The sequence below is a fragment of the Oncorhynchus tshawytscha genome, unplaced genomic scaffold (genome assembly GCF_018296145.1).
Source record: "Oncorhynchus tshawytscha isolate Ot180627B unplaced genomic scaffold, Otsh_v2.0 Un_scaffold_4246_pilon_pilon, whole genome shotgun sequence".
Lineage (NCBI taxonomy): Eukaryota > Metazoa > Chordata > Actinopteri > Salmoniformes > Salmonidae > Oncorhynchus > Oncorhynchus tshawytscha.
The window spans coordinates 829,130-854,746 of record NW_024609831.1 but is presented as its reverse complement, the minus strand read 5'-3'; the positions used below and the strand labels follow the sequence as shown (position 1 = coordinate 854,746).

At 49.8% G+C, this 25,617-nt stretch overlaps 1 protein-coding gene across 2 annotated transcripts in view; it reads left to right on the top strand.

Annotated features, from left to right (window-relative positions):
- The first annotated feature begins 4,114 nt into the window (after positions 1-4,114).
- The window catches only part of fn1b (fibronectin 1b), a 35,908-nt gene continuing 14,405 nt past the window's right edge, over positions 4,115-25,617 (top strand). For both annotated transcript variants that reach the window (XM_042319448.1, XM_042319447.1), the window contains exons 1-21: positions 4,115-4,468; positions 4,708-4,830; positions 5,013-5,150; positions 5,244-5,375; positions 6,283-6,420; positions 6,512-6,658; positions 7,153-7,386; positions 8,518-8,700; positions 8,826-9,002; positions 9,634-9,789; positions 10,383-10,511; positions 11,521-11,664; positions 13,654-13,775; positions 15,120-15,288; positions 15,459-15,638; positions 16,197-16,325; positions 17,667-17,951; positions 18,971-19,249; positions 19,480-19,743; positions 24,743-25,006; positions 25,276-25,362. In XM_042319448.1, the coding sequence (XP_042175382.1) occupies positions 4,321-4,468; positions 4,708-4,830; positions 5,013-5,150; positions 5,244-5,375; positions 6,283-6,420; positions 6,512-6,658; positions 7,153-7,386; positions 8,518-8,700; positions 8,826-9,002; positions 9,634-9,789; positions 10,383-10,511; positions 11,521-11,664; positions 13,654-13,775; positions 15,120-15,288; positions 15,459-15,638; positions 16,197-16,325; positions 17,667-17,951; positions 18,971-19,249; positions 19,480-19,743; positions 24,743-25,006; positions 25,276-25,362 (3,628 nt within the window). In that variant the 5' untranslated portion in view covers positions 4,115-4,320. The remainder of the gene's footprint in view (positions 4,469-4,707; positions 4,831-5,012; positions 5,151-5,243; positions 5,376-6,282; positions 6,421-6,511; positions 6,659-7,152; positions 7,387-8,517; positions 8,701-8,825; positions 9,003-9,633; positions 9,790-10,382; positions 10,512-11,520; positions 11,665-13,653; positions 13,776-15,119; positions 15,289-15,458; positions 15,639-16,196; positions 16,326-17,666; positions 17,952-18,970; positions 19,250-19,479; positions 19,744-24,742; positions 25,007-25,275; positions 25,363-25,617) is intronic.

Here is a 25,617-nt window from a genome sequence, read left to right as displayed (position 1 = left end):
TTGAGTTCAGCCTTACATGTCAGTTTTTGACCCTCTCCTGGTTGTTTTGGAGTTCAGCCTTACATGTCAGTTTTGACCCTCTCCTGGTTGTTCTGGAGTTCAGCCTTACATGTCAGTTTTGACCCTCTCCTGGTTGTTTTGGAGTTCAGCCTTACATGTCAGTTTTGACCCTCTGGTTGTTTTGGAGTTCTGGTTGTTCTGGAGTTCAGCCTTACATGTCAGTTTTGACCCTCTCCTGGTTGTTTTGGAGTTCAGCCTTACATGTCAGTTTTGACCCTCTCCTGGTTGTTCTGGAGTTCAGCCTTACATGTCAGTTTTGACCCTCTCCTGGTTGTTTTGGAGTTCAGCCTTACATGTCAGTTGTGACCCTCTCCTGGTTGTTCTGGAGTTCAGCCTTACATGTCAGTTTTGACCCTCTCCTGGTTGTTTTGGAGTTCAGCCTTACATGTCAGTTTTGACCCTCTCCTGGTTGTTTTGGAGTTCAGCCTTACATGTCAGTTTTGACCCTCTCCTGGTTGTTCTGGAGTTCAGCCTTACATGTCAGTTTTGACCCTCTCCTGGTTGTTTTGGAGTTCAGCCTTACATGTCAGTTTTGACCCTCTCCTGGTTGTTCTGGAGTTCAGCCTTACATGTCAGTTTTGACCCTCTCCTGGTTGTTTTGGAGTTCAGCCTTACATGTCAGTTTTGACCCTCTCCTGGTTGTTTTGGAGTTCAGCCTTACATGTCAGTTTTGACCCTCTCCTGGTTGTTCTGGAGTTCAGCCTTACATGTCAGTTTTGACCCTCTCCTGGTTGTTCTGGAGTTCAGCCTTACATGTCAGTTTTGACCCTCTCCTGGTTGTTCTGGAGTTCAGCCTTACATGTCAGTTTTGACCCTCTCCTGGTTGTTCTGGAGTTCAGCCTTACATGTCAGTTTTGACCCTCTCCTGGTTGTTTTGGAGTTCAGCCTTACATGTCAGTTTTGACCCTCTCCTGGTTGTTTTGGAGTTCAGCCTTACATGTCAGTTTTGACCCTCTCCTGGTTGTTCTGGAGTTCAGCCTTACATGTCAGTTTTGACCCTCTCCTGGTTGTTTTGGAGTTCAGCCTTACATGTCAGTTTTGACCCTGACCCTCTCAGTTTTGACCCTGGTTGTTTTGGAGTTCAGCCTTACATGTCAGTTTTGACCCTCTCCTGGTTGTTTTGGAGTTCAGCCTTACATGTCAGTTTTGACCCTCTCCTGGTTGTTTTGGAGTTCAGCCTTACATGTCAGTTTTGACCCTCTCCTGGTTGTTCTGGAGTTCAGCCTTACATGTCAGTTTTGACCCTCTCCTGGTTGTTTTGGAGTTCAGCCTTACATGTCAGTTTTGACCCTCTCCTGAGTTCCCTCTCCTGGTTGTTCTGGAGTTCAGCCTTACATGTCAGTTTTGACCCTCTCCTGGTTGTTTTGGAGTTCAGCCTTACCATGTCAGTTTTGACCCTCTCCTGGTTGTTCTGGATGTCAGTTTTTGACCCTCTCCTGGTTGTTCTGGAGTTCAGCCTTACATGTCAGTTTTGACCCTCTCCTGGTTGTTTTGGAGTTCAGCCTTACATGTCAGTTTTGACCCTCTCCTGGTTGTTTTGGAGTTCAGCCTTACATGTCAGTTTTGACCCTCTCCTGGTTGTTTTGGAGTTCAGCCTTACATGTCAGTTTTGACCCTCTCCTGGTTGTTTTGGAGTTCAGCCTTACATGTCAGTTTTGACCCTCTCCTGGTTGTTTTGGAGTTCAGCCTTACATGTCAGTTTTGACCCTCTCCTGGTTGTTTTGGAGTTCAGCCTTACATGTCAGTTTTGACCCTCTCCTGGTTGTTTTGGAGTTGATTCATGGGTGGAAAATATGTGATACTTCTGGCAGACACCTTTCTCCACATGTGAAAGGTTCAGTGATTCACCATCCGTACAAAAAACAAGGAAGTGTTTCGTTTTTTTTGTGTTTCAGAACCGGGATTTGGTACCAGGTTTGTGCCAAGTGGACACTTACAGGAACCCGCCCAACCACGGATCTGACTTACCGTACTGAAGCCACCGTCCAGACCAGACCAGACCTGGACCGTGACTAATCTCAGTTAAACCAGAAGACATCCGTTTGAGGTTTTCCCAGGTTGACAGTCCACTGCCACAACCAGGAGTCATATCATCTGTCATCTCCCGCTGTCCTCTTTTTCTTCCTCTCATTGGGAAAACATTACTTTCCACAGCTGAGGGATTAATCGGTGTGACACAATATTTGGGGAGAAAGTTACCTCAACCACAGACAACCAAACATGACTCATGAAAAGAGGGGTTTATTTTCTGTCGTTGAGAGTATAAAATCTGCTATTAGCATTGATTTATTTGGTAAGGGCAGGAGGCAGACAAAAATATGCAAAGAAAATGCAAGAACACCTCTTGCTCTGTTGCTTTCTCACACGCATGAACAAACACACATGCAAGCGAGCACACATACACAAATACACACACATACTGAAGAGGAGAAGAGGGAAAAAAACAAGTGTTGGAAGGCGGGCAAGAAAGAGAGAAGAGTGGGATGGGGAGGAGCAACAGGAGGAGGGATGGGATGGGGAGGAGCAACGGGAGGAGGGAGGGGATGGGGAGGAGCAACAGGAGGAGGGATGGGATGGGGAGGAGCAACAGGAGGAGGGAAGGAATGATGGAGGGAGGAAGGGAGGGTGATGTTTCACAATTCATAACATCTCAAATGTACTGATAGAACTGTATACAATAATTCAACAGAATGAGCCAATATCAAAACAGTTCTCCATCAAAATAATGTTTGGATAATTGCTCTTACGCAATCAATATAAATGTAGCTAATAGCACTAAAACGGTTTCTGTTTAATGTGTAGATAAGATGAAAACTGTTGGGTTCCTCCCTAACAGTGAACCAGTCTGGGTGCATTAGGGTCAACTTTTTCCCTCTAAACAGTGATGGAACGTAGGGGTGAGCTGTCAGTAACCCCCTCATCCCCCATCGACCTACCAAAACATGTCATTCTTAAGTCCAAACAGAAATGAGACTGCAATCGTGCAGGCCTAGTTTTATCGTTATACTTTTATTCTGTTGTTGTTTTCGTTTAACGCTTGAATTGCCCATGTTTGATAGCTAAGTCATTGTGGGTCACATTGACTGTTCTGTAAAGGACCAGTTTAGCATGATTAGCCTATCAACATTAGGCTGTTATTATCATTAGGCCTATAAATTGAATTTTGTCTGAGGGTAGGCATTTTGTCTGAGGGTAGGCATTTTGTCTGAGGGTAGGCATTTGTCTGAGGGTAGGCATTTTGTGTTAAAGGGATAGTTCACCCAAATTACAAAATGACACATGGGTTTCCTTACCCTGTAAGCAGTCTATTTCAGATCTAACGGATTAGATTCATATACATTTGGTAAAATATGTGAATAAAATAACTCTGGTTAATTTTGTTGTGGGCCTATTTATCCAGCCTGGCCTCAAAGACGTTACATAGTAAATGTAAATCTGTGATGCTCTAATTAGTATGATATGTTACGTTTTGTATGGTTACATAAGACAGAAGGTTACTTAAGCCAAAAACGAAAGGAGGAATGTCTCTATGTTGCAACTACTTAGTAGGTTAGCTAACCCTTCCCCTAACCTTAACTCCTAACCTTAACCCCTAACCCTAACCTTAACCCTTACCTTAACCATAACCCTAGCTAACGTTAGCCATGTAGCTAATGTTAGCCACAACAAATTGGAATGCGTAACATATTGTATGAATTGCAATTCATAACATATCATATGAATTGTAATTCATAACATATCCTACAAAATGGATGATGGACATCCACAAATTAATAAATACCATACTAAATGTAACATATACTCATTTGAGTTTCACAGGTTTACTTTTTACTGTGTTATGTCGACGTCTGAGTCCAGGTTGTACAACCCAGCCCAGCCTCAGAATGTTAGTGCTGTACTCTGTTTGTGAGTTTTCATTCTTGGTCTGGGTCTGCGGTTTAGGATGGTTGGTAAGTGACGAGTCTGTGTTGCTCCCCTGGACCCAGACGCACATTGCCCCTCCCCAAACGGTGCCTTTGTGCTCACATATAAAAACGGTCTGCATCCCCCAGTCTGTCTATCGCATCTGCTGCAGGAAAGGCGGTCAAAGTAGCCGCTGGGAGAAGCAGCACTGGGTAATATTTGGAAAGCAAGGGGAGAGAATACTATCCGCTCCTGACGGTCAACTTCACCGCACCTGGATCGTTCTTATTTTTACTTAGGACATAACTGGAAACGTAAAAGTGTCTTGTTTTTTAAATCTTTTTTAACTTGACCAAAATGACTGGTAGCCCAGTGACAGGGCTGCTGGTTGCGCTGTGCGTAAGCAGCGCGGTCCACTGTATGCCAAAGAACCAAGGGAAAAACAAGAGACAAGTTCAGGAACAAGTTTACCCCGAACTCGCAGACACAGTACCCCTTGCTCAAGGTATGTAGACTTGCTCTTAATGTGATATTTTGCCCCTTAGATAAAGCATTTGAATGCACCTTGAACCTACATCTTGTCATTAACAACTGTAGTTACAATTCCATTTATGAAGGACATCTAATATTATTTTTTAAATCACTACTGTAAATGTATTGAATATGGATGTTTAGCTAACCTATCATGCGCCGAATTTGCTCAGGACTCATGGCTCTTTTGTGTGTGTCTCCATCATCTTGCAGGCTGCGATGAGAACGGACATCCTTACAGACTAAACGATCAATGGGAGAAGGCTTACCGCGGGAGTACACTGCTTTGTACCTGCAACGGAGCGGCAGGGATCAAATGTAAAACAAAACCCCAAGGTGAGCTGGAGCACCAGGCTTGAATGTATAATGAAGTAGGCAATTTCTTCGTTTTTTTTGCACAACATCCGTGCGCTCTAGAGCACGTTCCCTTTTTGGCACTTTTGCCATTGCGCACAGAAGTCGCTTTATCTCAAACGTTTAGGCCACATGTTGAAAGTCTTCTCTGGTGCATTCTGCAGGGGAGGAGACCTGCTATGACAAATACAACGACCAGACGTACCCTGTGGGTGCGACCTACGAGAGGGCGAAGGACGGCATGATGTGGGACTGCACCTGCATCGGTTCCGCCCGCGGCAAAATCAGCTGCACAATCGGAAGTGAGTTGCCCTTCAACCCATATAGTATTATTTGTGCACTTATGTAGTACGTTGATGTTTATGAATAATGATGTTTGGTCTTTTCGTTTCCAGACCGCTGCCACGAGGGAGGCAGATCCTACAAAATCGGGGACACTTGGAGAAGGCCCCACGAGACCGGAGACTACATGCTGGATTGCGTCTGTCTGGGAAACGGCAAGGGAGAGTGGACCTGCAAACCCGTGTGTGAGTGTCTGTCTGTCTGAGGACCTGTAAACCCTGTATGTGTCTGTCTGTCTGAGGACCTGTAAACCCTGTATGTGTCTGTCTGTCTGTCTGAGGACCTGCAAACCCGTGTGTGAGTGTCTGTCTGTGGACCTGCAAACCCTTGTGTGAGTGTCTGTCTGTCTGAGGACCTGCAAACCCGTGTGTGAGTGTCTGTCTGTCTGAGTCCTTTTAGTAGAAGAGAGACTAGATGTAATCTGAAAGGAATGAATGTGTGGCCTGTGGGTTGTTGGGATAAACGTTTTTCTTAATATGGGGATGTCCTTAAACCAATCAAACTGCAGTTCAAAGTCCTTCTTCGAGTCATTTATTGGAAATAGTGCTAGATGTCATTGTAAATATTTGAAGGCCATAACAGTCATCTCTGTCCCAAACGTTGCCCCATAACTGTTGATTTAGCTCAGTTGAGTGTTTTCATGGAAAGTTAGGTGAGGTGACTCATATGGAGGTAGGCTCTAATGGTGAAGATGATTTGGTGATAATGTAGGCATGGTTTTGGAATTAGAAATATATCTTCTATAATCAGAAATATGTCATGTGTATCTGAGACTTTTATTATGGCATTGCCATTTAGATTTTTTTGTTGGGACTCTTATTCTGGAAGAGATGGAGATGTGCACACTGTCGAAATAAATCTTATTCTGAAAATACCTTTCCAAGATTCACCTGTGCGTGAAGAGGGTTCACAGGAGAGATGTGGGACAGAGAAGGGAAGTGATGGAGATGTAACCTGTTGTTCCACTAGAAAATAACTTGATTGTAACTCCATCATCAAACCCACAGGCTCTTTGGAGAAGGTGATGGATAATTAAGTTCAAATAATTAGGTTACAATAATAACAACATTTTTGGAACTTGTTTTTGTGCAGCGGAGCGTTGCTATGACAACACTGGGGGAGCATCCTACGTGGTGGGGCAGACCTGGGAGAAGCCGTACCAAGGCTGGATGATGATCGACTGCACCTGTCTGGGGGAGGGCAACGGACGCATCACCTGTACCTCTAGGAGTAAGTACACACACGCAAGCACATACATACACACTCATGTAAACGCAAACACACTTAAACACACTCATCATTCCTTTCCTTATTTCTTTAGACCGTTGTAATGACCAGGACACCAAGACCTCCTACCGCATCGGAGACACATGGACCAAGACAGATGCTAACAGGCACCAACTCCAGTGTCTGTGTACAGGAAATGGCAGAGGAGAGTGGAAGTGTGAGAGACACTCTGCCACTACTGGTGAGTCAGCCCTCTTGTGTTTTACACACACTCTTTGTAAAATATTACAAGATTACCGCTGCGTTCTAAGGCACTGCATCTCAGTGCAAGAGGCGTCACTACAGTCCCTGGTTCAAATCCAGATGGTATCACATCCGGACGGGATTGAGAGTCCCATAGGGCGGAGCACAATTGGCCCAGCGTCGTCCGGGTTTGGCCGGGGTAGTCCGTCATTGTAAATAAGAATTGACTTGCCTAGTTAAATAAAGGTTAAAAAAAAACATATATATATTTAAATGCATACATAATTAAATGAACAGGTTATAAATTAATATATAGGTAACAGAGGAGGCTGGTGGGAGGAGGACGGCTCATAATAATGGCCGGGATGGAGTGAATGGAATGGTATCAAACCCATTCCATAAATTCTGTTCCAGCAACTACAATGAACCCGTCCTCCCCAATTAAGTTACCACCTTGGTAAATACATGTCTCTTTGTCTTCCTGGTGCGCAGGCACAGGTGTTAGTACAGGAACAGGTTTAGGAACAGGTACAGGAAGTACTCATGTGACCATCCAGACGGAGCTCCACCAGCCCTCCACCCTCCCCGAACCCCCCCAGGAGGGGGCTTGCCGCACGGACTCGGGCGCCACCTTCCACGTGGGCATGCGCTGGATCAGGACCCAGGGCAGCAAGCAGATGCTGTGTACCTGCCAGGGTACTGGTGCCGTCAGCTGTGAGGAGAAGGGTGAGTCTTAACTCAGACTAAAAGTAAAAGGTTGTGTCTCAAAAATTATATTTCCATAGTCAAGGCCTGTCTTACCTCTTGTCTCACCTCATCTAATCTGGTCTAAACCTGTCTCACCTCACCTAACCTGGTCTAAACCTGTCTCACCTCATCTAGCCTGGTCTAAACCTGTCTCACCTGGTCTAAACCTGTCTCACCTCATCTAACCTGGTCTAAACCTGTCTCACCTCACCTAACCTGGTCTAAACCTGTCTTACCTCACCTAACCTGGTCTAAACCTGTCTCACCTCATCTAGCCTGGTCTAAACCTTTCTCACCTCATCTAGCCTGGTCTAAACCTGTCTCACCTGGTCTAAAACTGTCTCACCTCATCTAACCTGGTCTAAACCTGTCTCACCTCATCTAGCCTGGTCTAAAACTGTCTCACCTAACCTGGTCTAAACCTGTCTCACCTCATCTAATCTGGTCTAAACCTGTCTCACCTCACCTAACCTGGTCTAAACCTGTCTCACCTAACCTGGTCTAAACCTGTCTCACCTCATCTAACCTGGTCTAAACCTGTCTCACCTCATCTAACTGGTCTAAACCTGTCTCACCTCACCTAACCTGGTCTAAACCTGCCTCACCTAACCTGGTCTAAACCTGTTTCACCTCATCTAACCTGGTCTAAACCTGTCTCACCTCACCTAACCTGGTCTAAACCTGTCTCACCTCATCTAACTTGGTATAACCTGTCTCACCTCACCTAACCTGGTCTAAACCTGTCTCACCTCATCTAACCTGGTCTAAACCTGTCTCACCTAACCTGGTCTAAACCTGTCTCACCTAACCTGGTCTAAACCTGTCTCACCTAACCTGGTCTAAACCTGTCTCACCTCATCTAACCTGGTCTAAACCTGTCTCACCTAACCTGGTCTAAACCTGTCTCACCTCATCTAACTTGGTATAACCTGTCTCACCTGATCTAACCTGGTCTAAACCTGTCTCACCTCATCTAACTTGGTCTAAACCTGTCTCACCTCATCTAACCTGGTCTATACCTGTCTCACCTCATCTAACCTGGTCTAAACCTGTCTCACCTCACCTAACTTGGTCTAAACCTGCCTCCCCTTCTCTCTCCCTACCCTCCAGAGGGCCAGAGCCAGGTGTACGGTGGGAACTCAGAAGGCCAGGCCTGTGTGTTCCCCTTTGTGTTCATGGATAAGACCTACTACTCCTGTACCTCAGAGGGACGTACTGATGGACAGCTGTGGTGCAGCACCACCTCTGACTACCATAGAGACCAGCAGTACTCCTACTGTACCGAGAAGAACTGTGAGTCTGGGAGGGAGGGAGATGGATGGATGGATGGGTGGGTGGATGGATAGATAGATATATACTGTAGCTAGCAAGATAGATAGCAGCATATCTAACTGTTCAAAGTTTGATCTGCTCTGTAGCCCTGGTGTCGACCCGAGGGGGTAACTCCAATGGTGCCCTGTGCCAGTTCCCCTTCCTCTACAACGGGCGTAACTACACTGACTGTACCGCCGATGGGCGCCGCGACGGCATGAGGTGGTGCGGTACCACAACCAACTACGAAGGAGAGCAGCGCTACGGATTCTGCCCCATGGCTGGTGAGTGTGTGTGTGATTTGTCAATTCACATGTCTCTTCCTGTCTCAGGCCCTCACACCAAACAATAAACAATCACAGTAGCAGTCAGGCACATTGACTATCCCATTTTTACTGGCATGCAAACAAGACTATTGTTAGGTAAGATCGCTCTTTTGAAAGGTCATTCAGGCTCTGTATGGTGGGCGTGGGAAGGTCTGGTGGGCTACTGTCTTCAACATTCACTGAATTCCTCTATTTGACAGAGGTCTTATCAAGATAAATGTACTAGGCTTGTCTTCATCCGTCTGATGTTGTCCTTACAGATGGTAAGAATGACTGTTTAACTGAAAGGGTTACTTACGGTCTACAGAGCCGTCAGAGGTTCAATGGGCAGTTAATGAGTTGGTCTTTAAAAGCTATTAAGTGAGGGGGGACGGCCATGAAGAGGGCTGAGTAATGCCTCTATAAGAGCCTGTTAGAATGATTATGAATGACTCTTGGCTCCACTGGGCAGAGGATAGGACCCACACCCTGGCATGGGTCCAGAGTCTGTCTGGAAACTAAATCTGTCTCAGTTCCAAAAGAGATTATCCATGCCACCTACATACACACACACACAGCCCCTCACTGACCCCTCTCTTCCTCCGTCCAGCCCATGAGGAGGCCTGCACCACCAACGACGGGGTCATGTACCGTGTGGGAGACCAGTGGGACAAACGCCACGATGTCCTGGGTCACATGATGCAGTGTACCTGCTTGGGCAACAACCGCGGAGAGTGGAGCTGCATCGCCTACTCCCAACTCAAAGGTCTTACCGCCTTACTAGCACCTGTTCTCTTATGTGTTGTTAGACAGCAGTCATAGGAGTTGTACTGTCATTACCTGGTTCTAGACCCAGTAGCCTTGACAACTGGAATGTAGAATGAACTGAAAGGATCAACCAGCATTAAAACCCCTTGTCTCCTCACCTTCCTACCCCAGACCAGTACATTATTAAAACCCCTTGTCTCCTTCGTACCCCAGACCAGTACATCATTAAAACTCCTTGTCTCCTTCGTACCCCAGACCAGTACATCATTAAAACTCCTTGTCTCCTTCGTACCCCAGACCAGTACATTATTAAAACCCCTTGTCTCCTTCGTACCCCAGACCAGTACATCATTAAAACTCCTTGTCTCCTTCGTACCCCAGACCAGTACATCATTTAAACTCCTTGTCTCCTTCGTACCCCAGACCAGTACATCATTAAAACCCCTTGTCTCCTTCGTACCCCAGACCAGTACATCATTAAAACCCCTTGTCTCCTTCGTACCCCAGACCAGTACATCATTAAAACCCCTTGTCTCCTTCGTACCCCAGACCAGTACATTATTAAAACCCCTTGTCTCCTTCCTCCTCCAGACCAGTGCATTGTGGATGGGCTGACCTATGAGGTGAGCCAGACCTTCACCAAGCGCCATGACCAGGGCTACATGATGAATTGCACCTGCTATGGACAGGGACGCGGGCGCTGGAAGTGCGACGCCATCGGTGAGTTTCTCTCTGGTTTCTCTTCAGAGCTTCAATAAATCCTTATCACACCTCTGGTCCTTTCTATCCAAGAGGAGGCTGACATTCTAAAGAGATTTTTGGCAGCAGGAATTTGAATCGCTTTCCTTCCCCTCCTCTCTCTGTCTCTCTCTGTCTCTCTCTCCCTTCCTCTCTCTCTGTCTCTCTCTGTCTCTCTCTCCCCTCCTCTCTCTCTGTCTCTCTCTGTCTCTCTCTCCCCTCCTCTCTCTGTCTCTCTCTCCCCTCCTCTCTCTGTCTCTCTCTCTCTCTCTCTCTCTCTCTCTCTCTCTCTCCTCCCTCTCTCTCTCTCTGTCTCTCTCTCCCCTCCTCTCTCTCTCTCCCCTCTCTCTCTGTCTCTCTCTCTCCCTCCTCTCTCTGTCTCTCTGTCTCTCTCTCCCCTCCTCTCTCTGTCTCTCTCTCCCCTCCTCTCTCTCTGTCTCTCTCTGTCTCTCTCTCCCCTCCTCTCTCTGTCTCCCTCTCTGTCTCTCTCTCCCTCCTCTCTCTCTGTCTCTCTCTGTCTCTCTCTCCTCCTCTCTCTCTCTCTGTCTCTCTCTGTCTCTCTCTCCCCTCCTCTCTCTGTCTCTCTCTCCCCTCCTCTCTCTCTGTCTCTCTCTGTCTCTCTCTCCCCTCCTCTCTCTGTCTCTCTCTCCCCTCCTCTCTCTCCATTTAATTTAAATGTAAGGGCTTTATTGGCATTGGAAACATATGTTTACATTGCCAAAGCAAGTGAAATAAATAATACATGTACAGTAAACACAACCGTTACAAAGGAATAAAGACATTACAACTGTCATATTATGTGAAAATAGTTAAAGTACAAAAGGGAAAATAAATAAACATAAATATAGGTTGTATTTACAATGGTGTTTGTTCTTCACTGGTTGCCCTTTTCTTTTGGAAACAGGTCACAAATCTTGCTGTTGTGATGTCACACTGTGGTATTTCACCCAGTAGATATGGGAGTTTATCTCTCTCCTCTCTCTCCCTCCAGACCAGTGCCAGGAGCCTGAGAGCAGGGCGTTCTATCAGATTGGAGAAACCTGGGACAAAACCATCCACCAAGTCCTCTACCGCTGCTATTGCTACGGCAACGGTATTGGTGAGATGAGCTGCGAGCCACAGCAGACCTTCCCAGGTAAGGAGAGAAGTCTGATTGGCTAACAGAAGTGTGACCAGTGAAGCATAAGTGGAACTGTCTGAGTGTGTCCTCTGGGCAGATAACCCAGGTCAGGGCTGTCTTCAGTGGGGTGTTGATCAAGGACATTACCCCTCCCTCGCCATCCATGCCCACCCCCTTCTCTTTACGCTTGGGACACCTGCTGGGAGTTAATCGTTGTTAGCTCTTCTTTTTAACTCTCCCATTCACTCCCTCCTTTAAATACCCTCCATCCCCCCTCTATCGAAAGGCCCTTTCAAATTAAACGAGGGGGCGGTGTGTCACCCCTTCACTACCTCTGTAGGGAGGGGGGAGGGGACTGCTAAACGTTGATGTGGGGCAAATGGAGAGGGGTGCGTCCGTCCACCTTTCTCACCCCCCCTCCCTCCGTGGGTCTTTGTAGTTTCGGAGGTCTTTGTTGGCTCTCCCCTACTGAGAGGCTGAGTATTGTTGTTCTACCCAGCTGGGCAGGGAGGGCCGAGAGGTTGGGGGACTTAATTACCTGCGCACACTTCCTGTCTCTCTCTCAATCCACTGGGTGGTAACACGCTTTGGGCGAAATAGTCCCAACTCCATCTCCTAAGAGGCCCCTCACAGCACTGGCCCGTCCTGCACTGAGCCAGTGCTCTATAGGTGACGGTGTCAATCAGAACAGCTCAGCTGAGCTGTGTTCAGAACACACCAACCAGGAGTTACCAACTGGCCACTTTGATGCAGTGTTCAGAACACACCAACCAGGAGTTACCAACTGGCCACTTTGATGCAGTGTTCAGAACACACCAACCAGGAGTTACCAACTGGCCACTTTGATGCAGTGTTCTGAACACACCAACCAGGAGTTACCAACTGGCCACTTTGATGCAGTGTTCTGAACACACCAACCAGGAGTTACCAACTGGCCACTTTGATGCAGTGTTCTGAAACACACCAACCAGGAGTTACCAACTGGCCACTTTGATGCAGTGTTCTGAAACACACCAACCAGGAGTTACCAACTGGCCACTTTGATGCAGTGTTCTGAAACACACCAACCAGGAGTTACCAACTGGCCACTTTGATGCAGTGTTCTGTTCTGAACACACCAACCAGGAGTTACCAACTGGCCACTTTGATGCAGTGTTCTGAAACACACCAACCAGGAGTTACCAACTGGCCACTTTGATGCAGTGTTCAGAACACACCAACCAGGAGTTACCAACTGGCCACTTTGATGCAGTGTTCTGAAACACACCAACCAGGAGTTACCAACTGGCCACTTTGATGCAGTGTTCAGAACACACCAACCAGGAGTTACCAACTGGCCACTTTGATGCAGTGTTCTGAAACACTTTGACCCCAGTCTAAATTCTGAATCTGCACCCTGTTATCCTGCCCTAGTTTTCCCATGTGGCCTGTTACAGATACAGAGGAATAAATGTATGTTTTGATTGTTTAGAGTTATGTTTGGTGCAGGCCAGGGATCTTAAGAGTGCAGGTCAAATGACTCCCCGCTGTTGCTGCGAGTTGCTCACCTGTGACAGGGAGGTGTTTGTATGTATCGTGTGTGTGAGTGAATGTGAGTGAGTGGGGGTGGACATATTGCCCTGGTGCGATTTCAGACACTGAAGACACCTAGTGATTTACAGGCCCAGTGGGTGTCATAGTTGGTTGAGACCAGAGAGTGGAGAGACTTCTGGTTCGGACTAGTTTCCATCCAAGCCACTGTACTGACAAGTTAGTCTAGGACCTTTTTTGGTCACACCAGGTCTGTCTGGTGTGAACAGTGAAACAATTGACACTGAAAAGCGAATGTGACTTTTAACAATTGTGTGTTTATTTACAGAACCTTAATATAAAGTTGTTCAAGGAGAATACGTACCATTTGTTCAGTACCATCTTGTCTGTGACACTTGGCTTGATAGTAGACTACAGACTTCTAATAAAATATATTCTCTCTTCTTCCTCCTCCTCCTCCTCATCTCTCCACAGGTGGCCACCGTCCAGTCCAGGTGATAATCACAGAGGCAGGGAAGCAGCCTGACTCCCACCCCATCCAGTGGAACGCCCCAGCCTCCTCACACATCACCCAGTATATCCTCAAGTGGAGAGTGGTAAGTGGCTCTCTACTGCTCATCCTAGATACTGGTCATTGGTGGTAGTGCAGCCACACAATTTTATTTAACTAGGCAAGTCAGTTAAAAACAAAGTCTTATTAACAGTGACGGCCTACCCCTTCACAGCGCTCAGCCAATTGTGCACCGCCCTATGGGACTCCCGATCCCGGCCGGTTGTGATACAGCCCAGGATCAAACCTGAGTCTGTCATGACGCCTCTATCACTGCGAGGCAGTGCCTTAGACCGCTGCACCACTCGATAGCCCTTGAAGCCCTATGCCACTAGAGGTGGACTGACTGTCTTATAGGAAGCAGTACCACAAGAGTTGAACATACTCTCTTGAAGTACTGTACCTGTTTTTAATTCTCCGATATCCAAAGTGGAAACAAGTTATTCCAGGTACTGTTTTACACATGACGTTCTTTAAAAAAAATCCTGAATCACTTGAAGTGGATGTTCCTATTCCATTCCTGAAAGTGTTGCTGAAAAATAATGAGTAAACCAGTGCCCAAACAGGAGGTTGCAACATTTAGTTGTCTGTGTGTCAACTCTGAAGAAGAGGACAGGTTTAGAGCACAGAAAAACAAGGTTGTGGGGGGTTCTTGAACTCGCCTGAAAAACACACACTCACATACACATATATCCAAATGATATCGGACGGTCACAAACGACCCTCAACATCCAGCTACAGTACAAATGCTGTGTGTTTCTCTCCTAAAGGAAAAATCCAGTTTCCTCTCGTCTCACACTCTCTCTGAAGAGGCCCTGATCTGCCAAGGTGTTACCCCTTATTTAATTCAAACATATTTCCTGCTAAGTGGTAGTGGTTTGTATGTTTTGGATGGGGGTCCTCTATTCCTTCTCTCTCTCTCTCTCTCTCTCTCGTTCTCTCTCTCTCTCGTTGTGAAGAATCTGTAGTTTTCCGATCGTCCGAAGCCAAGTTGAATGTCCCCAGAAGCAGGGAGGGGCAGAGAGACAGGGTGCCAGAGAGTCAATGCCAGTGACCACATTGGCAATAGGCTGGGCTTGGAGAGAGTGTTGGAATGAGTCTTAGTAGTGCAGACTGTAAATGTTGCCCACCGTTTTTCATTCCATATCATCTCATTCATTCATAGTCCTGACACTGTAGGTTAAATATATATATATATATATATTTTGTACCCATTTGTATCTGAAGTAATGTGTGTGTGTGTGTGTGTGTGTGTATATATATATATACAGTACGTCAGATAGAAATTGGTTCGTATCACCATGATGTATTCAGCACTTTGACCCTTGCTATCTTTGAAGTTCACTCCCTGACCTCTCCCTTCTGTTCTCTGCCCTTTGACCCCTGGTAGAAAAACACCCGTGCCCCCTGGAGAGAGGCCACCATCCCAGGTAACCTGAACTCGTACACCATCGCTGGGCTGCGGCCAGGTATTACCTATGAGGGTCAGCTGATCAGCATCCTGCGCTTTGGACGCCGCGAGGTCACCCGCTTTGACTTCACCACCACCTACGGCTCCCGTAAGTCTCCCAACTGTGTGTGTTTTGAGTGTATTAATGTTACACCGACCGTTGATTCCACTGTGTCCGTCTCTTTGGTTCCTCTATATAGCTACACTTTCACAAGCCTGTCTCTTTTTCTCTCCTACAAATCTGAAGTGTTATTAATGTGTTATTCCCCCCTTGTCCAGTTGGGGTGACCTCTGAGGGTGAGACGACCCAGCCTCCTCCCGTGGTGGACACGTCTGAGTCGGTGACAGAGATCACGTCCAGTAGCTTCATCATCTCCTGGGTGTCAGCCTCCGACACCGTGTCAGGCTTCAGAGTGGAGTATGAGCTGAGTGAGGACGGAGCCAAACCTCAGGTCCTGGGTGAGTAGCTCCAACATTTACTGGACTAACTCCTGCAGCATAGACCATCCAGAAGAGTTTTCCAGTTTATTCCAGTCTTACTCCTGCAGCATAGACCACCCAGAAGAGTTTTCCAGTTTATTCCAGTCTTACTCCTGCAGTATAGACCATCCAGAAGAGTTTTCCAGTTTATTCCAGTCTTACTCCTGCAGCATAGACCATCCAGAAGAGTTTTCCAGTTTATTCCAGTCTTACTCCTGCAGTATAGACCATCCAGAAGTTTTCCAGTTTATTCCAGTCTTACTCCTGCAGTATAGACCATCCAGAAGAGTTTTCCAGTTTATTCCAGTCTTACTCCTGCAGCATAGACCACCCAGAAGAGTTTTCCAGTTTATTCCAGTCTTACTCCTGCAGTATAGACCATCCAGAAGAGTTTTCCAGTTTATTCCAGTCTTACTCCTGCAGTATAGACCATTATTTTATTGGTTAGTTGGTTGATTGGTTAATGTGTTAATTGGTTACTCGCCCGATTGGTTGATTGATGTTTTAATTGATTGATTGATTGTCTCTGTCCATCAGACCTGCCCCGTACCACCACCTCTGTGAGCATCAGTGACCTCCTGCCTGGCCGTAGATACAACGTCAACGTGTATGAGGTTTCCCCTCAGGGAGAACCCACCCTCATCCTCACCACCTCTCAGACCACAGGTATTATACCAGCTTTCACACACCCTTCATCACCGTTACTCTTCATCCCCTTTACCCTTCATAACCCTCACCCTTCATCACCGTTACTCTTCATCCCCTTTACCCTTCATAACCCTCACCCTTCATCACCCTCACCTTTCATAACCCTCACCCTTCATCACTGTTACTCTTCATCCCCTTTACCCTTCATAACCCTCACCCTTCATCACCCTCACCCTTCATCACCCTCACCTTTCATCACCCTCACCCTTCATCATCGTTACTCTTCATTCCCTTTACCCTTCATAACCCTCACCTTTCATCACCCTCACCCTTCATCACCCTCACCTTTCATCACCCTCACCCTTCATAACCCTCACCTTTCATCACCCTCACCCTTCATAACCCTCACCTTTCATCACCCTCACCCTTCATAAGCCTCACCTTTCATCACCCTCACCCTTCATAACCCTCACCCTTCATAACCCTCACCTTTCATCCCCTTTACCCTTCATAACCCTCACCCTTCATCACCCTCACCCTTCATCACCCTCACCTTTCATCACCCTCACCCTTCATAACCCTCACCTTTCATCACCCTCACCCTTCATAACCCTCACCTTTCATCCCCTTTATCCTTCATAACCCTCACCCTTCATAACCCTCACCCTTCATCACCCTCACCCTTCATCACCCTCACCTTTCATAACCCTCACCTTTCCTCACCCTCACCTTTCATCCCCTTTACCCTTCATAATCCTCACCCTTCATCACCCTCACCCTTCATCACCCTCACCCTTCATCACCCTCACCTTTCATCACCCTCACCCTTCATCACCCTCACCCTTCATCACCCTCACCCTTCATCACCCTCACCCTTCATCACCCTCACCCTCACCCTCACCCTTCATCACCCTCACCCTTCATCACCCTCACCTTTCATCACCCTCACCCTTCACCATCATAATTCACTCTCTGACAGGAATACATTGACCTCTTCCTCTAATCTAATTATTTGTTATTTCTACTGCACATTCTTCCACTGCAAATCTACCATTCCAGTGTTTTACTTGCTATATTGTATTTACTTCGCCACCATGGCCTTTTTTTTTGCCTTTACCTCCCTTCTCACCTCATTTGCTCACATCGTATATAGACTTATGTTTGTACTGTATTATTGACTGTATGTTTTGTTTATTCCATGTGTAACTCTGTGTTGTTGTATGTGTTGAACTGCTTTGCTTTATCTTGGCCAGGTCGCAATTGTAAATGAGAACTTGTTCTCAACTAGCCTACCTGGTTAAATAAAGGTGAAATAAAAGATAAATAAATAAAAATCCACTGCTCCTTATCCCCCCTCAGCTCCTGATGCCCCTGCTGAACATCAGATCAACCAGGTGGGAGAAACCTCTATCTCTATCAGCTGGTCCAAGCCCCAGGCCCCCATCACAGGCTACCGTTTGGTCTTCACCCCGTCAGTAGAGGGCAGCAGCACCGAGCTCATCCTCCCAGACACTGAGACCTCCGTGACCCTGGTTGACCTTCGACCTGGCCTGCTCTACAACATCAGCATTTACGCTGTGGAAGAGAACCAGGAGAGCGAGCCCATCTTCGTCCAGGTCAACACGGCCGGAGAGCCAGCACCAGGTAGAGAACTGGACAGCATACAGAACAACAGAACCAAACATGACCCTAACCCTACACACACTCTAACCATAACACAACCTCAGACTTGACCTACTTGACTTCAGCCCATGGCTCCTATAAGGAGCATAGGCCATTGACCAATGTCCTCCAGTTGAATTGGCTTGCAGTCATTTCTACCTCAGACTTGGTTTGAACTGACTTAGAGTTGATTTTGGCATGTACTTTATCACCCTTCCAACATTAGAATCAATCATTTCATATACAGCTACATTCCTATTCAAAGGGTTCTCCTATGGGGACAGCCGAAGAACCCTTTTAGGTTCTAGATCGCATCTTTTCTTCTGAGAGTGTTGGCCCAGGCAGTAAAATTATAGTTGGAAGCCATGGAGCCATTTCATTGTTCCTTCTAGGGGAGTGCTTCTGTCTCTCTCTCTCAAGAGGAACATTTGAAGTTGTGCTGTCCCCCGGGTGGAGTCAGTTCCTGCTGTGAGTGACAGTTGGTAGAGTGTGAGCTTGGAGGAGCCTAGGGCTCTGGGCTAGCCATGTAGGGCCAGATGGAACCTGGGGTAGGGTTTCTCCTCTGTTTGGTTCTGGACTGGGCCTGTCAGACTGGTTCTCTCACCTCCCTCACTGATTTAAGTACTTTCACATGAGAAAGATACAGACTCACACACTTGCACGCGCACAGGCACACAAACATAAAAAAACAACACACACACTCGCTATCTGGGTCATTCTTGTTGATGTCTTATCCTCATTTCAGCTCTAAATCCTTCTCATCTTGACAGCAGAGTTTCTCCATTTTAAATTTCCTGTCTGGCATTGTCTTTTCAACTTCCTCTCAGCTGGTAAAGTAGAAGTATGTTTCACATTACAATCCAACACTGACCTTAGATCAGCGTATAGTTTCAACTTCATCTGACTCCTTCTTTCTTGCACCGCAACACAAGGCAATAGGCCATCAACACACAAGATGACCTCAGTCAACTCACTGACCACTTCCTACTTCCTGTCCACAGAGGAAGTCCACTCCCCGACCGACCTTCAGTTCTACGAGGTGTCTGACGCGAAAATCATCATCACCTGGACCGGCCCTCCCAGCGAGGTGTCGGGTTACCGCGTGACCTTCGCCCCCGTTACCCCCGGTGACACGCCCCAGAGGCCCCTGCAGCTGCCCATGATGGCCAACGCGTACGCAGAGATCACCCACCTGCAGCCCGGAACCCTGTACCGCTTCAACATCTACGCCATCAACGGAGGAGTGGAGAGCGAGCCGCTGACGGGAGAGAGAGCCACCAGTGAGTATACATGTGCAGACACTAACAGCGTGTTGAGGGGATCCGTTTGAGTAAGTCGAGGTGCATCGCGCTCTAAGTTGTTACTCTATGTGAGAAGGGTTGGTAGATCAGTGATGCTGAGCAGTCCGACTGCAGTGTCGTCCATTTCAAACCTGCAGATAGACTGAGATTCTCATAGATATACTGTGGTTGTACCCATGTTGTGACCCTACGTGTGTTACCCCTGTCAGAGCCCGACGCCCCCACCAACCTGCGTTTCACTGACATCGGCGAGGACAGTGTGATAGTGATCTGGGAGGCTCCCAGGGCTAGCATCAGCGGCTACCGTCTGTTCCTGAGCGTGGAAGGCTCCAGCCCAACCCAGAAGAGAATCCCCGGCGGTCAGACCCAGTTCCCTCTGCGAGGCCTCCGCCCCGACACAGACTACACCGTCAAACTGCACTCTGAGCAGGACAACGTGTTGAGTGAGGAAGTCAATGGCATCTTCACCACCTGTGAGTACTGTAGTCTTCTGTTGAGTACTGTAGTCTTCTGTTGAGTACTGTAGCCTTCTGTTGAGTGCTGTAGTCTTCTGTTGAGTACTGTAGTCTTCTGTTGAGTACTGTAGTCTTCTGTTGAGTACTGTAGTCTTCTGTTGAGGACTGTAGTCTTCTGTTGAGTACTGTAGTCTTCTGTTGAGTACTGTAGTCTTCTGTTGAGAACTGTAGTCTTCTGTTGAGTACTGTAGTCTTCTGTTGAGGACTGTAGTCTTCTGTTGAGGACTGTAGTCTTCTGTTGAGGACTGTAGTCTTCTGTTGAGGACTGTAGTCTTCTGTTGAGTACTGTCGTCTTCTGTTGAGTACTGTCGTCTTCTGTTGAGTACTGTCGTCTTCTGTTGAGTACTTCTGTTGAGTACTGTAGTCTTCTGTTGAGTACTGTCGTCTTCTGTTGAGTACTGTAGTCTTCTGTTGAGTACTGTCGTCTTCTGTTCTGCTGATCTTGTGGCAAGGTGTTTAAATGGTATTGATCAATTCAACTCCAGATTTGAGTTTATTTGAATTTTGAAGCAGAAAAAGGAAAGACACTGATGTTATATTCTCTCCACCCCCCTCTGTCTCTCTCCACCCCCCTCTGTCTCTCTCCACCCCCTGTCTCTCTCCACCCCCTTCTCTCTCCACCCCCCTCTGTCTCTCTCCACCCCCTCTGTCTCTCTCCACCACCCCCTCTGTCTCTCTCCACCCCCTCTGTCTCTCTCCACCCCCTCTGTCTCTCTCCACCCCCTCTGTCTCTCTCCACCCCCTCTGTCTCTCTCCACCCCCTCTGTCTCTCTCCACCCCCTCTGTCTCTCTCCACCCCCTCTGTCTCTCTCCACCCCCTCTGTCTCTCTCCCCCCCCTCTGTCTCTCTCCACCCCCTCTGTCTCTCTCCACCCCCTCTGTCTCTCTCCACCCCCTCTGTCTCTCTCCACCCCCTCTGTCTCTCTCCACCCCCTCTGTCTCTCTCCACCCCCTCTGTCTCTCTCCACCCCCCCACTCTGTCTCTCTCCACCCCCTCTGTCTCTCTCCACCCCCTCTGTCTCTCTCCACCCCCTCTGTCTCTCTCCACCCCCTCTGTCTCTCTCCACCCCCTCTGTCTCTCTCCACCCCCTCTGTCTCTCTCCACCCCCTCTGTCTCTCTCCACCCCCTCTGTCTCTCTCCACCCCCTCTGTCTCTCTCCACCCCCTCTGTCTCTCTCCACCCCCTCTGTCTCTCTCCACCCCCTCTGTCTCTCTCCACCCCTGTCTCTCTCCACCCCCTCTGTCTCTCTCCACCCCCTCTGTCTCTCTCCACCCCCTCTGTCTCTCTCCACCCCCTCTGTCTCTCTCCACCCCCTCTGTCTCTCTCCACCCCCTCTGTCTCTCTCCACCCCCTCTGTCTCTCTCCACCCCCTCTGTCTCTCTCCACCCTGTCTCTCTGTCTCTGTCTCTCTCCACCCCCTCTGTCTCTCTCCACCCCCCTCTGTCTCTCTCCACCCCCTCTGTCTCTCTCCACCCCCCTCTCTCTCTCCACCCCCTCTGTCTCTCTCCACCCCCTCTGTCTCTCTCCACCCCCTCTGTCTGTCTCTCTCCACCCCCTCTGTCTCTCTCCACCCCCTCTGTCTCTCTCCACCCCCTCTGTCTCTCTCCACCCCCTCTGTCTCTCTCCACCCCCCTCTGTCTCTCTCCACCCCCTCTGTCTCTCTCCACCCCCTCTGTCTCTCTCCACCCCCTCTGTCTCTCTCCACCCTCTCTGTCTCTCTCCACCCCCTCTGTCTCTCTCCACCCCCTCTGTCTCTCTCCACCCCCTCTGTCTCTCTCCACCCCCTCTGTCTCTCTCCACCCCCCTCTGTCTCTCTCTCTCCCCCCCCTCTGTCTCTCTCCACCCCCTCTGTCTCTCTCCACCCCCTCTGTCTCTCTCCACCCCCCCTCTGTCTCTCTCCACCCCCTCTGTCTCTCTCCACCCCCCTCTGTCTCTCTCCACCCCCTCTGTCTCTGTCTCTCTCCACCCCCTCTGTCTCTCTCCACCCCCTCTGTCTCTCTCCACCCCCTCTGTCTCTCTCCACCCCCCTCTGTCTCTCTCCACCCCCTCTGTCTCTCTCCACCCCCTCTGTCTCTCTCCACCCCCTCTGTCTCTCTCCACCCCCCTGTCTCTCTCCACCCCCTCTGTCTCTCTCCACCCCCTCTGTCTCTCTCCACCCCCTCTGTCTCTCTCCACCCCCTCTGTCTCTCTCCACCCCCTCTGTCTCTCTCCACCCCCTCTGTCTCTCTCCACCCCCTCTGTCTCTCTCCACCCCCTCTGTCTCTCTCCACCCCCTCTGTCTCTCTGTCTCTCTCCACCCCCTCTGTCTCTCTCCACCCCCTCTGTCTCTCTCCCCCCCCTCTGTCTCTCTCCACCCCCTCTGTCTCTCTCCACCCCCTCTGTCTCTCTCCACCCCCTCTGTCTCTCTCCACCCCCTCTGTCTCTCTCCACCCCCTCTGTCTCTCTCCACCCCCTCTGTCTCTCTCCACCCCCTCTGTCTCTCTCCACCCCCTCTGTCTCTCTCCACCCCCTCTGTCTCTCTCCACCCCCTCTGTCTCTCTCCACCCCCCTCTGTCTCTCTCCACCCCCCTCTGTCTCTCTCCACCCCCCTCTGTCTCTCTCCACCCCCTGTCTCTCTCCACCCCTCTGTCTCTCTCCACCCCCTCTGTCTCTCTCCACCCCCTCTCTGTCTCTCTCCACCCCCTCTGTCTCTCTCCACCCCCTCTGTCTCTCTCCACCCCCTCTGTCTCTCCACCCCCTCTGTCTCTCTCCACCCCCTCTGTCTCTCTCCACCCCCTCTGTCTCTCTCCACCCCCTCTCTCCACCCCCCTCTGTCTCTCTCCACCCTCTGTCTCTCTCCATCTCCACCCCCACCCCCTCTGTCTCTGTCTCTGTCCTCTGTCTCTCTCCACCCCCTCTGTCTCTCTCCACCCCCCTGTCTCTCTCCACCCCCCCCCCCTCTGTCTCTCTCCACCCCCTCTCTCTGTCTCTCTCTCTCACCCCCCTGTCTCTCTGTCTGTCCTCTGTCTCTCTCCCCCCTCTGTCTCTCTCCACCCCCTCTGTCCTCTCCACCCCCTCTGTCTCTCTCCACCCCCTCTCTGTCTCTCTCCACCCCCTCTGTCTCTCTCCACCCCCTCTGTCTCTCTCCACCCCTCTGTCTCTCTCCACCCCCCCTCTGTCTCTCTCCACCCCCTCTGTCTCTCTCCACCCCCCTCTGTCTCTCTCCACCCCCTCTGTCTCTCTCCACCCCCCTCTGTCTCTCTCCACCCCCTCTGTCTCTCTCCACCCCCTCTGTCTCTCTCCATCCCCCTCTGTCTCTCTCCACCCCCTCTGTCTCTCTCCACCCCCTCTGTCTCTCTCCACCTGTCTCTGTCTCTGTCTCTCTCCACCCCCTCCTGTCTCTCTCCACCCCCTCTGTCTCTCTCCACCCCCTCTCTGTCTCTCTCCACCCCCTCTGTCTGTCTCTGTCTCCACCCCCTCTGTCTGTCTCTCTCCACCCCCTCTGTCTCTCTCCACCCCCTCTGTCTCTCTCCACCCCCTCTGTCTCTCTCCACCCCCCTCTGTCTCTCTCCACCCCCTCTGTCTCTCTCCACCCCCTCTGTCTCTCTCCACCCCCCCTGTCTCTCTCCACCCCCTCTGTCTCTCTCCACCCCCTCTGTCTCTCTCCACCCCCTCTGTCTCTCTCCACCCCCTCTGTCTCTCTCCACCCCCTCTGTCTCTCTCCACCCCCTCTGTCTCTCTCCACCCCCTCTGTCTCTCTCCACCCCCTCTGTCTCTCTCCACCCCCCTCTGTCTCTCTCCACCCCCTCTGTCTCTCTCCACCCCCTCTGTCTCTCTCCACCCCCTCTGTCTCTCTCCACCCCCTCTGTCTCTCTCCACCCCCTCTGTCTCTCTCCACCCCCTCTGTCTCTCTCCATCCCCCTCTGTCTCTCTCCACCCCCCTCTGTCTCTCTCCATCCCCCTCTGTCTCTCTCCACCCCCTCTGTCTCTCTCCATCCCCTCTGTCTCTCTCCACCCCCTCTGTCTCTCTCCCATCCCCCTCTGTCTCTCTCCACCCCCTCTGTCTCTCTCCATCCCCCTCTGTCTCTCTCCACCCCCTCTGTCTCTCTCCATCCCCCTCTGTCTCTCTCCATCCCCCTCTGTCTCTCTCCATCCCCTCTGTCTCTCTCTGTCTCTCTCCACCCCCCTCTGTCTCTCTCCACCCCCTCTGTCTCTCTCCACCCCCTCTGTCTCTCTCCACCCCCTCTGTCTCTCTCCACCCCCCTCTGTCTCTCTCCATCCCCCTCTGTCTCTCTCCACCCCCCTCTGTCTCTCTCCATCCCCCTCTGTCTCTCTCCACCCCCTCTGTCTCTCTCCATCCCCCTCTGTCTCTCTCCACCCCCTCTGTCTCTCTCCATCCCCCTCTGTCTCTCTCCACCCCCTCTGTCTCTCTCCATCCCCCTCTGTCTCTCTCCACCCCCTCTGTCTCTCTCCATCCCCTCTGTCTCTCTCCACCCCCTCTGTCTCTCTCCATCCCCCTCTGTCTCTCTCCATCCCCCTCTGTCTCTCTCCACCCCCTCTGTCTCTCTCCACCCCCTCTGTCTCTCTCCACCCCCTCTGTCTCTCTCCACCCCCTCTGTCTCTCTCCACCCCCTCTGTCTCTCTCCACCCCCTCTGTCTCTCTCCACCCCCCTCTGTCTCTCTCCACCCCCTCTGTCTCCCCCCCCCTCTGTCTCTCTCCACCCCCTCTGTCTCTCTCCACCCCCTCTGTCTCTCTCCACCCCCTCTGTCTCTCTCCACCCCCTCTGTCTCTCTCCACCCCCCTCTGTCTCTCTCCACCCACCCTCTGTCTCTCTCCACCCCCTCTGTCTCTCCCCATCTGTCTCTCTCTTTTCTCCACCTCTCTCTCTCTCTTTCTCTTTCTCTCTCTCCTTCTCTCCCTCTTTTGCTGTCTCTCACTCCCCCTCACTCTCTCTCGCTCTCTCTCTCCTCCCCTCAGCCCCAAAGATGGGTAATGCCCCTCGCTTCACCACTGATGTGACCGACACCTCCATCATCATCTCCTGGACCCCTGTCAGCAGGTTCAGCTTCAGGCTGTCTGTGAGGCCCAGTCAGGGAGGAGAGTCACCCAGGGATGTGACCTCTGACTCAGGAAGTATCTTTGTGTCAGGCCTGACCCCTGGGACTGAGTACACTTACAGTGTACAGCCCATTATCAACGGACGTGACCGCGGCAACCCCATCACTAAAAACGTTGTCACTCGTAAGTAACCAAGAAAGAGAGAGAGTTCAGAATGAGTTTTAATGAGGTCAGAATGCCTTTTTTCCAAGGAAGACGTGTTGTTGCTGCAGACATTTTGGGGTAAAAAAAATGAATCTATAGATTTTGTACAGTTAGGGAGTAATGAGTTGTTTCAAGGTTTCTGCAGTCAGTTTACTTAAACCATGTAAGGTAGTCTGTCGTTTTTTAAAATGTGCCACAGGGTGTTATTTTACCACGTATAGACTTAAGTGATGTCTCTTCCCCTCCAGAACTGTCTCCCCCCACTGACCTCAGTACGCAGTCCAACGCGGACACGGGTGAGCTGACTGTCCTGTGGGGCGGCGCCAACACGCCAGGTAAATATTGACTCTGCTCCCTCCTACAGCCCACGCCACAGACACACTGCCCAAGGCCCAGGAACCAGGACAGGCTCACTGTGGCTCTGGATCTCTCTGTCTGGACCTTGTCTTTCCTCAGAACGTTGTGCCAGCAGGAACAAGGCTTCTCTCTGTCGGTGTCTCTGTCTCTCTCTCTCTTTTGAATGGTTACAAGTACTTCCATGAAATCCTGGCAGATCTAAGTTGGTTAACTCCGCTGCTCACTTCCCTGTC